Below are 13,609 nucleotides of genomic sequence, written 5' to 3' on the forward strand. Positions count from 1 at the left end.
ACGGCCTACCAAAAGGCCTCCTGCGGGGTCGGGGGCCTGGGATTAAAATAAATAAGTACAATATAAATATAGGACAAGACACACATCACAACAAGAGAGACAACACTACATAAAGAGAGACAACACTACATAAAGAGAGACAACACTACATAAAGAGAGACAACACTACATAAAGAGAGACAACACTACACAAAGAGAGACAACACTACACAAAGAGAGACAACACTACACAAAGAGAGACAACACTACACAAAGAGAGACAACACTACATAAAGAGAGACAACTCTACATAAAGAGAGACAACACTACATAAAGAGAGACAACACTACATAAAGAGAGACAACACTACATAAAGAGAGACAACACTACATAAAGAGAGACAACACTACACAAAGAGAGACAACACTACATAAAGAGAGACAACACTACATAAAGAGAGACAACACTACATAAAGAGAGACAACACTACACAAAGAGAGACAACACTACACAAAGAGAGACAACACTACACAAAGAGAGACAACACTACACAAAGAGAGACAACACTACATAAAGAGAGACAACACTACATAAAGAGAGACAACACTACATAAAGAGAGACAACACTACATAAAGAGAGACAACACTACATAAAGAGAGACAACACTACATAAAGAGAGACAACACTACATAAAGAGAGACAACACTACATAAAGAGAGACAACACTACACAAAGAGAGACAACACTACACTACATAAAGAGAGACAACACTACATAAAGAGAGACAACTCTACATAAAGAGAGACAACTCTACATAAAGAGAGACAACACAACACTACACAAAGAGAGACAACACTACATAAAGAGAGACAACACAACACAAAGAGAGACAACACTACATAAAGAGAGACAACTCTACATAAAGAGAGACAACACTACATAAAGAGAGACAACACTACACAAAGAGAGACCTAAGACGACAACATAGCATGGCAGCAATACATGACAACACAACATGGTAGCAGCACAACATGGTAGCAACACGACATGGTAGCAACACAACATAACAACAACATGGTAGCAACGCGACATGTCAACAACATGGTAGCAGCACGACATGGTAGCAGCACGACATGGTAGCAGCACAACATGGTAGCAGCACAACATGGTAGCAGCACAACATGGTAGCAACACGACATGGTAGCAACACGACATGGTAGCAGCACAACATGGTAGCATCACGACATGGTAGCAACACAACATGACAACATGGTAGCAACGCGTCATGACAACAACATGGTAGCAGCACGACATGGTAGCAGTACGACATGGTAGCAGCACGACATGGTAGCAGCACGACATGGTAGCAGCACAACATGGTAGCAGCACAACATGGTACAAACATATTGCTTTAATGTATTATTCTTATGGAGACTTATTGTTATTGTTCTTAATGCCTTGTATAACTTGTTGTTATTGTTCTTAAAGCCTTGTATAACTTGTTGTTATTGTTCTTAAAGCCTTGTATAACTTGTTGTTATTGTTCTTAAAGCCTTGTATAACTTATTGTTATTGTTCTTAAAGCCTTGTATAACTTGTTGTTATTGTTCTTAAAGCCTTGTATAACTTATTGTTATTGTTCTTAAAGCCTTGTATAACTTGTTGTTATTGTTCTTAAAGCCTTGTATAACTTGTTGTTATTGTTCTTAAAGCCTTGTATAACTTGTTGTTATTGTTCTTAAAGCCTTGTATAACTTATTGTTATTGTTCTTAAAGCCTTGTATAACTTGTTATTGTTCTTAAAGCCTTGTATAACTTGTTGTTATTGTTCTTAAAGCCTTGTATAACTTGTTGTTATTGTTCTTAAAGCCTTGTATAACTTGTTGTTATTGTTCTTAAAGCCTTGTATAACTTATTGTTATTGTTCTTAAAGCCTCGTATAACTTATTGTTATTGTTCTTAAAGCCTCGTATAACTTATTGTTATTGTTCTTAAAGCCTTGTGTAACTTATTGTTATTGTTCTTAAAGCCTTGTTTAACTTATTGTTATTGTTCTTAAAGCCTTGTATAACTTATTGTTATTGTTCTTAAAGCCTTGTTGTATAACTTGTTGTTATTGTTCTTAAAGCCTTGTATAACTTGTTGTTATTGTTCTTAAAGCCTTGTATAACTTGTTGTTATTGTTCTTAAAGCCTTGTATAACTTGTTGTTATTGTTCTTAAAGTCTTGTATAACTTGTTGTTATTGTTCTTAAAGCCTTGTATAACTTGTTGTTATTGTTCTTAAAGCCTTGTATAACTTGTTGTTATTGTTCTTAAAGCCTTGTATAACTTGTTGTTATTGTTCTTAAAGCCTTGTATAACTTATTGTTATTGTTCTTAAAGCCTTGTATAACTTATTGTCATTGTTCTTAAAGCCTTGTATAACTTATTGTCATTGTTCTTAAAGCCTTGTATAACTTATTGTCATTGTTCTTAAAGCCTTGTATAACTTATTGTTATTGTTCTTAAAGCCTTGTATAACTTATTGTCATTGTTCTTAAAGCCTTGTATAACTTATTGTTATTGTTCTTAAAGCCTTGTATAACTTATTGTTATTGTTCTTAAAGCCTTGTATAACTTGTTATTGTTCTTAAAGCCTTGTATAACTTGTTGTTATTGTTCTTAAAGCCTTGTATAACTTGTTGTTATTGTTCTTAAAGCCTTGTATAACTTGTTGTTATTGTTCTTAAAGCCTTGTATAACTTGTTGTTATTGTTCTTAAAGCCTTGTATAACTTATTGTTCTTAAAGCCTTGTATAACTTGTTGTTATTGTTCTTAAAGCCTTGTATAACTTATTGTTCTTAAAGCCTTGTATAACTTGTTGTTATTGTTCTTAAAGCCTTGTATAACTTGTTGTTATTGTTCTTAAAGCCTTGTATAACTTGTTGTTATTGTTCTTAAAGCCTTGTAAAACTTATTGTTCTTAAAGCCTTGTATAACTTATTGTTATTGTTCTTAAAGCCTTGTATAACTTGTTGTTATTGTTCTTAAAGCCTTGTATAACTTATTGTTCTTAAAGCCTTGTATAACTTGTTGTTATTGTTCTTAAAGCCTTGTATAACTTATTGTTCTTAAAGCCTTGTATAACTTGTTGTTATTGTTCTTAAAGCCTTGTATAACTTGTTGTTATTGTTCTTAAAGCCTTGTATAACTTATTGTTCTTAAAGCCTTGTATAACTTGTTGTTATTGTTCTTAAAGCCTTGTATAACTTGTTGTTATTGTTCTTAAAGCCTTGTATAACTTGTTGTTATTGTTCTTAAAGCCTTGTATAACTTATTGTTATTGTTCTTAAAGCCTTGTATAACTTATTGTTATTGTTCTTAAAGCCTTGTATAACTTATTGTTATTGTTCTTAAAGCCTTGTATAACTTATTGTTCTTAAAGCCTTGTATAACTTGTTGTTATTGTTCTTAAAGCCTTGTATAACTTGTTGTTATTGTTCTTAAAGCCTTGTATAACTTGTTGTTATTGTTCTTAAAGCCTTGTATAACTTATTGTTATTGTTCTTAAAGCCTTGTATAACTTATTGTTATTGTTCTTAAAGCCTTGTATAACTTATTGTTATTGTTCTTAAAGCCTTGTATAACTTGTTGTTATTGTTCTTAAAGCCTTGTATAACTTATTGTTCTTAAAGCCTTGTATAACTTGTTGTTATTGTTCTTAAAGCCTTGTATAACTTATTGTTCTTAAAGCCTTGTATAACTTGTTGTTATTGTTCTTAAAGCCTTGTATAACTTGTTGTTATTGTTCTTAAAGCCTTGTATAACTTATTGTTCTTAAAGCCTTGTATAACTTGTTGTTATTGTTCTTAAAGCCTTGTATAACTCATTGTTCTTAAAGCCTTGTATAACTTGTTGTTATTGTTCTTAAAGCCTTGTATAACTTGTTGTTATTGTTCTTAAAGCCTTGTATAACTTATTGTTCTTAAAGCCTTGTATAACTTGTTGTTATTGTTCTTAAAGCCTTGTAAAACTTGTTGTTATTGTTCTTAAAGCCTTGTATAACTTGTTGTTATTGTTCTTAAAGCCTTGTATAACTTGTTATTATTGTTCTTAAAGCCTTGTATAACTTGTTGTTATTGTTCTTAAAGCCTTGTATAACTTGTTGTTATTGTTCTTAAAGCCTTGTATAACTTGTTGTTATTGTTCTTAAAGCCTTGTATAACTTGTTGTTATTGTTCTTAAAGCCTTGTAAAACACAGGGCTCTATACAGTGCTTGTTTTCCTCCTACAGTCTGGAATTATTTTATCACTTTGGAAATGAAAGCATTACATGTCATTAAATACCTAATCACCTTTTATGAGCCTTTCCTAAAATAGGAGATTCACATATGAGTTCTTCGAAATGCAAAGAGGCGCTTTCCCAGAATCCCCATGGTCATTGTACTGTAGTTCTATTTAATGATACAGTATTGTAGCTGTTCAGAAACCCCCCAGCCATATGTCCTCTCTCTCTGTGGACATGTTCTCTGTTCATAAACCCCCAGCCATATGTCCTCTCTCTGTGGACATGTTCTCTGTTCAGAAACCCCCCAGCCATATGTCCTCTCTCTGTGGACATGTTCTCTGTTCAGAAACCCCCCAGCCATATGTCCTCTCTCTCTGTGGACATGTTCTCTGTTCAGAAACCCCCAGCCATATGTCCTCTCTCTGTGGACATGTTCTCTGTTCAAAAACCCCCCAGCCATATGTCCTCTCTCTGTGGACATGTTCTCTGTTCAGAAACCCCCAGCCATATGTCCTCTCTCTGTGGACATGTTCTCTGTTCAGAAACCCCCAGCCATATGTCCTCTCTCTGTGGACATGTTCTCTGTTCAGAAACCCCCCAGCCATATGTCCTCTCTCTGTGGACATGTTCTCTGTTCAGAAACCCCCAGCCATATGTCCTCTCTCTGTGGACATGTTCTCTGTTCAGAAACCCCCAGCCATATGTCCTCTCTCTGTGGACATGTTCTCTGTTCAGAAACCCCCAGCCATATGTCCTCTCTCTGTGGACATGTTCTCTGTTCATAAACCCCCAGCCATATGTCCTCTCTCTCTGTGGACATGTTCTCTGTTCAGAAACCCCCAGCCATATGTCCTCTCTCTGTGGACATGTTCTCTGTTCAGAAACCCCCCAGCCATATGTCCTCTCTCTCTGTGGACATGTTCTCTGTTCAGAAACCCCCAGCCATATGTCCTCTCTCTGTGGACATGTTCTCTGTTCAGAAACCCCCAGCCATATGTCCTCTCTCTGTGGACATGTTCTCTGTTCAGAAACCCCCAGCCATATGTCCTCTCTCTGTGGACATGTTCTCTGTTCATAAACCCCCAGCCATATGTCCTCTCTCTGTGGACATATTCTCTGTTCAGAAACCCCCCAGCCATATGTCCTCTCTCTGTGGACATGTTCTCTGTTCAGAAACCCCCAGCCATATGTCCTCTCTCTGTGGACATGTTCTCTGTTCATAAACCCCCAGCCATATGTCCTCTCTCTGTGGACATGTTCTCTGTTCAGAAACCCCCCAGCCATATGTCCTCTCTCTGTGGACATGTTCTCTGTTCAGCCATATGTCCTCTCTCTGTGGACATGTTCTCTGTTCAGAAACCCCCCAGCCGTATGTCCTCTCTCTGTGGACATGTTCTCTGTTCAGCCATATGTCCTCTCTCTGTGGACATGTTCTCTGTTCAGAAACCCCCAGCCGAATGTCCTCTCTCTGTGGACATGTTCTCTGTTCAGCCATATGTCCTCTCTCTGTGGACATGTTCTCTGTTCAGAAACCCCCAGCCATATGTCCTCTCTCTGTGGACATGTTTTCTGTTCAGAAACCCCCAGCCATATGTCCTCTCTCTGTGGACATGTTCTCTGTTCAGAAACCCCCAGCCATATGTCCTCTCTCTGTGGACATATGTGCCAGGCAGCAGGCTCTGGTGTCAATACAACCCAGATATGTCATCTTCAACCCCGTAACCTCAATCTCATTATAGAGATGCTGTACAAGACGGGCATTACATTCTCACTGTTTGTCTCTGTCATTATCAACACAATAGACCAGGGCACTCTCCAGACCTGGGGTGTGTCCCAAATGGCACCATATTCCCTATGCAGTGCACTACTTCTAACCAGAGCCCTATGCTACAAGTAGTGCACTATATAGGAGTAGGGTTCCATTTCAGACACGGCCTAGAGCCCACTCCAGACTTGGTGGTGCCTGGCGTCCAGCCTGACAACATGACCGTCAGTGGGTTTCTCAGTGAGATGTACGTGTTGATATAACCTTCCTAAATGAATGGTTGTTAGAAGCCAGTGGTCCTAGTTAACAAAGCAGTGTCTCTAAGGATCAGGAGGAGGTCTGGTCAAAGTCTACGTTGTGTTATTTTGAGCATTTAAACGACTGCTAATGTTTTGTGATAGTGATCGATTTTGTGTTTCCGTTACTCCTAAATGACTGCTAATTGATTTGTGTTTCCATTACTCCTAAATGACTGCTAATTGATTTGTGTTTCCGTTACTCCTAAATGACTGCTAATTGATTTGTGTTTCCGTTACTCCTAAATGACTGCTAATTGATTTGTGTTTCCATTACTCCTAAATGACTGCTAATTGATTTGTTTCCATTACTCCTAAATGACTGCTAATTGATTTGTTTCCATTACTCCTAAATGACTGCTAATTGATTTGTGTTTCCATTACTGCTAATTGATTTGTATTTCCGTTACTCCTAAATGACTGCTAATTGATTTGTGTTTCCGTTACTCCTAAATGACTGCTAATTGATTTGTGTTTCCGTTACTCCTAAATGACTGCTAATGGATTTGTTTCCATTACCCCTAAATGACTGCTAATTGATTTGTTTCCATTACTCCTAAATGACTGCTAATTGATTTGTGTTTCCATTACTCCTAAATGACTGCTAATTGATTTGTGTTTCCATTACTCCTAAATGACTGCTAATTGATTTGTGTTTCCATTACTCCTAAATGACTGCTAATTGATTTGTGTTTCCATTACTCCTAAATGACTGCTAATTGATTTGTGTTTCCATTACTCCTAAATGACTGCTAATTGATTTGTGTTTCCATTACTCCTAAATGACTGCTAATTGATTTGTGTTTCCATTACTCCTAAATGACTGCTAATTGATTTGTGTTTCCATTACTCCTAAATGACTGCTAATTGATTTGTGTTTCCATTACTCCTAAATGACTGCTAATTGATTTGTGTTTCCATTACTCCTAAATGACTGCTAATTGATTTGTGTTTCCATTACTCCTAAATGACTGCTAATTGATTTGTGTTTCCATTACTCCTAAATGACTGCTAATTGATTTGTGTTTCCATTACTCCTAAATGACTGCTAATTGATTTGTGTTTCCATTACTCCTAAATGACTGCTAATTGATTTGTGTTTCCATTACTCCTAAATGACTGCTAATTGATTTGTGTTTCCATTACTCCTAAATGACTGCTAATTGATTTGTGTTTCCATTACTCCTAAATGACTGCTAATTGATTTGTGTTTCCATTACACCTAAATGACTGCTAATTGATTTGTTTCCATTACTCCTAAATGACTGCTAATTGATTTGTTTCCATTACTCCTAAATGACTGCTAATTGATTTGTGTTTCCATTACTCCTAAATGACTGCTAATTGATTTGTGTTTCCATTACTCCTAAATGACTGCTAATTGATTTGTGTTTCCATTACCTCTAAATGACTGCTAATTGATTTGTTTCCATTACCTCTAAATGACTGCTAATTGATTTGTGTTTCCATTACCCCTAAATGACTGCTAATTGATTTGTTGTTTTCTTTCTTCTCAGGCTGACAGAAATAGGCCAAACTTTGCCACTGTTCACAAGAATACTGAGCAGATGATCAATGTAAGTAATGATGTCTAAACGGTTTATTTATTCGTCCTATACACCCAAGCGGGCAAAATTAAAATGACATAATTTCAACCAGACTCCAACCAGTTGTTTTTAAGCTAGCATGAACTAGTTGTAATGCTGGGAAAGGCTCTGATATGTGTCTATGTTAGATACAACATTATGCCTTCACTGGCATCCTTTGTAAATGCAGCGGCCGTGGTAATGTAGCCTGCTGGTTGTTGAATGGGGATCTGAGAGGTCTGTGAAGCCTGACGACATCTTCCTGTTCTCTTAAGACCTCAAAGGGCTCGTTTGATTTACTGTCTGATCATCACAGTCCATGTGACTTGGTTAAGTGGCTCTCTCTCTTTCTCTTTCCCCTCGCTCTCTCCCCCCTTTCCCCTCTCTCTCTCTCTTTCCCCTCTCTCTCTCTCTCTCTTTCCCCTCTCTCTCTACTCTCTCTCTACTCTCTCTCTACTCTCTACTCTCTCTCTCTCCCCTTTCTCTACTCTCTCTACTCTCTCTACTCTCTCTCTCTCCCCTTTCTCTACTCTCTCTCTACTCTCTCTTTCTCTTTCCCCTCCCTCTCTCTCTCCCCTTTCTCTACGCTCTCTCTCCCCTTTCTCTACTCTCTTTCTTTCTCTCTCTCTCCCTCTCTCTCTCTCTCTACTCTCTCCTCTTTCTCTACTCTCTTTCTTTCTCTCTCTCTCCCTCTCTCTCTCTCTCTCTCTCTACTCTCTCTCCCCTTTCTCTACTCTCTCTACTCTCTACTCTCTCTCTACTCTCTCTCTACTCTTTCTCTACTCTCTCTCTAATCTCTTCTCTCTCAACTCTCTTCTCTCTCTCTCTACTCTCTCTCTCCCCGTCTCCCCCTCCTGTAGGTGACCTTCACCTCCCTGGATCTACTGCTTCACACGGAGGCTCTCCTCTCCACCATAGACTTCCTGTCTTCTGCCCTGTCCTCCGGCAGCCTGCCCCCCTCACCAGAGGAGCCTAAGCAGAAGTCTGAGGAGAGCAGCAGAGCCATCTCCGCCAAGTCAAGTAAACACACAATATACTTTACAGAAGGACACAACACACACTGTACAGATTTACACACACACACACACACACACAAACATACAGACGGACACACACTATAAGCATACACACACTCAACAGCCTGCACTCATCTTAGAAGGAAACTAGGCACAAGGTCAAGGAGAGGAAGGCCTTTCTTCATCAAGTCAGTAGACATACTTTATACCAGCGAGATGTCCTCGTTTTCCTCGTTTCTGTTCAAACAGAATCAACTCATTCTGAGTGGTGAAGGTTAGGTAGTCATTCTGAGTGGTGAAGGTTAGGTGTTCATTCTGAGTGGTGAAGGTTAGGTATTCATTCTGGGTGGGGAAGGTTAGGTATTCATTCTGGGTGGGGAAGGTTAGGTATTCATTCTGGGTGGTGGGAAGGTTAGGTTTTCATTCTGAGTGGTGAAGGTTAGGTATTCATTCTGGGTGGTGGGAAGGTTAGGTTTTCATTCTGAGTGGTGAAGGTTAGGTATTCATTCTGGGTGGTGGGAAGGTTAGGTTTTCATTCTGAGTGGTGAAGGTTAGGTGTTCATTCTGAGTGGTGAATGTTAGGTATTCATTCTGAGTGGTGAAGGTTAGGTCTTCATTCTGAGTGGTGAAGGTTAGGTGTTCATTCTGAGTGGTGAAGGTTAGGGCTATGGTTTGGGGGAAGGCTTAAAACCAAAATAATTCAAAAGGACAAGCTATTACCAATCAAGTATTCTCATGATGCTAGAGCGTTGTGAACTGGGTAGTAGCACAGCGGTCTGAGCAGCAGGATCCGGCTCCTAGCATCACCAGTTCACTGCCAGAGCTGGGTTATTGTTTAGAATTGGTTGAGGGTTGAGTACCGATGCTCCTAGCATCACCAGTTCACTGCCAGAGCTGGGTTATTGTTTAGAATTGGTTGAGGGTTGAGTACCGATGCTCCTAGCATCACCAGTTCACTGCCAGAGCTGGGTTATTGTTTAGAATTGGTTGAGGGTTGACGTTCTGGGGACCTTTTCAAACGTCCGGGATCGGCGTCTATTTCTAGTGATCCGTCTGCTTTGTACACTCGACACACCTCATACAGTAGTAGTGTAAACACTACGGACGTGCACCACAGAGACAGCCCTTTATAAACATCATGAACACACATGTACTACACCGTGTACATACAGTACATTCAGGAAGTATTCATGTACTACATACAGTACATTCAGAAAGTATTAATGTACTACATACACCGTGTACATACAGTACATTCAGGAAGTATTCATGTTCTACATATAGTACATTCAGGAAGTATTCATGTACTACATACACCGTGTACATACAGTACACTCAGAAAGTATTCAAGTTCTTCATATAGTACATTCAGGAAGTATTCATGTACTACATATACCGTGTACATATTGTACATTTGTAAAGTATTCATGTACTACATACACCGTGTACATATAGTACATTCAGAAAGTATTCATGTTCTTCATATAGTACATTCAGGAAGTATTCATGTACTACATACACCGTGTACATATTGTACATTCAGAAAGTATTCATGTTCTACATATAGTACATTTAGAAAGTATTCATGTACTACATACACCGTGTTCATATAGTACATTTGTAAAGTATTCATGTACTACATACACCCTGTACATATAGTACATTCAGAAAGTATTCATGTACTACATACACCGTGTACATATAGTACATTTAGAAAGTATTAATGTACTACATATAGTACTTTTAGAAAGTATTAATGTACTACATACACTGTGTACAATATAGTACATTCAGAAAGTATTAATGTACTACATACAGTACATTCAGAAAATATTCGTACCCCTTGACTTTTTCCACATTTTATTTACATTAAAGCCTTATTCGAAAATGGTTTAAATTGTTTTTTTTCCCCTCATCAATCTACACACAATAGCCCATAATGATGAAGCCAAAACAGGTTTTTAGAATTGTGTGCAAATAAACAAACGGAACATTTGCATAAGTATTCAGACCCTTTACTAAGTACTTTGTTGAAGCACCTTTGGCAGCGATTACAGCATCGAGTATGACTGTACAAGCTTGGCACACCTGTATTTGGGGAGTTTCTCCCATTCTTCTCTACAGATCTGAGGTCCTGAGCGCTCTGGAGCAGGTTTTCATCAAGTATCTCCGTTCATCTTTCCCTCGATCCTGACTAGTCTCCCAGTCCTTGCCGCTGAAAAACATCCTCACAGCATGATGCTGCCACCACCATGCTTCACCGTAGGGATGGTGCCAGGTTTCCTCCAGACGTGACGCTTGGCATTCAGGCCAAAGAGTTCAATCTTGGTTTCATCAAACAAGAGAATCTTGTTTCTCATGGCCTTGAGTCTTTAGGTGCTTTTTTCTCAAACTCCCAGTTGGCTGTCATGTGCTTTTTACTGAGGAGTGGCTTCCATCTGGCCACTCTACCATAAAGGCCTGATTGGTGGAGTGCTGCAGAGATCGGAGAACCTTTCAGAAGGACAACCATCTCCACAGAGTAACTCTGGAGCTCTGTCAGAGTGACCATCGTGTTCTTGGTCACCTCCCTGACCAATGACCTTCTCCCCTGATTGCTCAGTTTGGCTGGGCGGCCAGCTCTAGGAAGAGTCTTGGGGGTTCCAAACTTCCTCCATTTAAGAATGATGGAGGCCACTGTGTTCTTGGGGACCTTCAATGCTGCAGAAATGTTTTGGTACCCTTCCCCAGATCTGTGCCACGACACAATCCTGTCTTGGAGCTCTACGGACAATTCCTTTGACCTCATGGCTTGGTTTTTGCTCTGACATGCACCGTCAACTGTGGGACCTTATATAGACAGGCGTGTGCCTTTCCAAATCATGTCCAATCAGTTGAATTTACCACAGGGGAACTCCAATCAAGTTGTAGAAACATCTCAAGGATGATCAATGGAAACAGGACGCACCTGAGCTCAATTTCAAGTCTCCTAGCAAAGGGTCTGAATACTTATGTAAATAAGTTATTTCTGTTTTTTTATTTTGTCATTATGTGGACTGTGTGTAAATGGATGTATTTAATCCATTTTAGAATGAGGCTGTAACTTAACAAAATGTGTAAAAAGGTTAATTGGTCTGAATACTTTCTAAATGAGCACTGTACATACACACACACCCTACCTACACCCTGCATCCTGTAGACTTGATCTTGCCCCATAAACAGATGGAAAAACAGAGCCGTGGTTAGTAGATGAGATTAGAGGCCTCTTAGCCATGTCAAGTAAACACCCACATCCTGCTAAAACATTACCCACTTTCACACTCAGCCTCGACGTCTGCGTCGGGATCACTGAGCAGTTTCAGCAGGTCAATCTTTATTTTTTTGAGCAGTGTATATATATTTTTGCATTGGTTTTCACGTGTTAATAATGAAAACGTACCATTCATTTCATTAGATATAACAGATTCTGAAGGCCTAAGGGGGACTATCTTACATGTCTCTTTTGGTTGGTCAACCAATAGCGAAATCATTGTGTGACTTTCTGTCCGTTTCCATGACAGCGGCTCTAGCTTCTCCGTCGGACGGTGATGTCGTCGACCTGAAGGTGATGATGCAGCTGGGGGCGTTCAACGTCCTAGTGTGTGATCAGAACTGCAACATGGCTGACATCAAGATACAAGGTGCTGACAGAACCCTGACAGAACCCTCAGGGGCACGTACAGAACCCTCAGGGGCCCGTACAGAACCCTCAGGGGCCCGTACAGAACCCTCAGGGGCCCGTACAGAACCCTCAGGGGCCCGTACAGAACCCTCAGGGGCCCGTACAGAACCCTCAAGGCCCGTACAGAACTCATAGGCTACACAATGTTGTCTTTTATACAGCTACACTTACATTTGATTATCATCTAGGGCTTTCGTAAGGGATTTCAGCCAAGGTTTGTATATGATGAAAGTCCCCAAAAATTTTTTTGGGGGGGGTTATTTAAGTGTCTTATGCTTGTGTGGTTTGCTGTTGACGTTTTTCTGAATTGATGTTAGCATCAGATCAACATTTTATCTTGTTGTACAGGTTTCAATGGATCCCTCCTGATGCAAGGGCCTCAAACCCACATCTCCGCCCGCCTTCGGGATTTCATCGTCATTAATGTTGACCCAAAAGGTATTCACAAGAAGGTAAGTCACGAAGTAAAACCACGAAAGATTTCAGTGACGGAGGGAGATGCGACAGTATATCATTCATATTGCAGTTGAGTTTAACTGGTAACGGTTTGGTTCTCCGTTGCAGGCCATCTCTATCGTAGGAGACGAGGTGTTTAGTTTCAGTATGAGTCTGACCCCCAAGGCGACAGAGGGAGCCGGCTACGCAGACACCTCCAAGACAGACGGGAAGGTCCAGCTCAACGTGGGCTGTGTCCAAGTCGTCTACCTCCACAAGTTTGTCATGTCTTTGTTGGTGAGTCTCAGCGTGGGTACTGGAGTTTGTCATGTCTTTGTTGGTGAGTCTCAGCGTTGGTACTGGAGTTTGTCATGTCTTTGTTGGTGAGTCTCAGCGTGGGTACTGGAGTTTGTCATGTCTTTGCTGGTGAGTCTCAGCGTTGGTACTGGAGTTTCTCATGTCTTTGTTGGTGAGTCTCAGCGTGGGTACTGGAGTTTGTCATGTCTTTGTTGGTGAGTCTCAGCGTGGGTACTGGAGTTTGTCATGTCTTTGTTGGTGAGT

The 13,609-nt window shown here is 39.7% G+C and overlaps 1 protein-coding gene across 2 annotated transcripts in view; it reads left to right on the forward strand.

Annotated features, from left to right (window-relative positions):
• LOC110526849 (vacuolar protein sorting-associated protein 13C) overlaps positions 1-13,609 on the forward strand; it is a 219,427-nt gene that overhangs the window by 116,239 nt on the left and 89,579 nt on the right. For both annotated transcript variants that reach the window (XM_036981697.1, XM_036981698.1), the window contains 5 exons: positions 7,829-7,888; positions 8,758-8,917; positions 12,453-12,572; positions 12,962-13,065; positions 13,178-13,345. In XM_036981697.1, the coding sequence (XP_036837592.1) occupies positions 7,829-7,888; positions 8,758-8,917; positions 12,453-12,572; positions 12,962-13,065; positions 13,178-13,345 (612 nt within the window). The remainder of the gene's footprint in view (positions 1-7,828; positions 7,889-8,757; positions 8,918-12,452; positions 12,573-12,961; positions 13,066-13,177; positions 13,346-13,609) is intronic.

Source organism: Oncorhynchus mykiss, chromosome 6 (assembly GCF_013265735.2).
Source record: "Oncorhynchus mykiss isolate Arlee chromosome 6, USDA_OmykA_1.1, whole genome shotgun sequence".
Taxonomy (NCBI): Eukaryota; Metazoa; Chordata; class Actinopteri; order Salmoniformes; family Salmonidae; genus Oncorhynchus; species Oncorhynchus mykiss.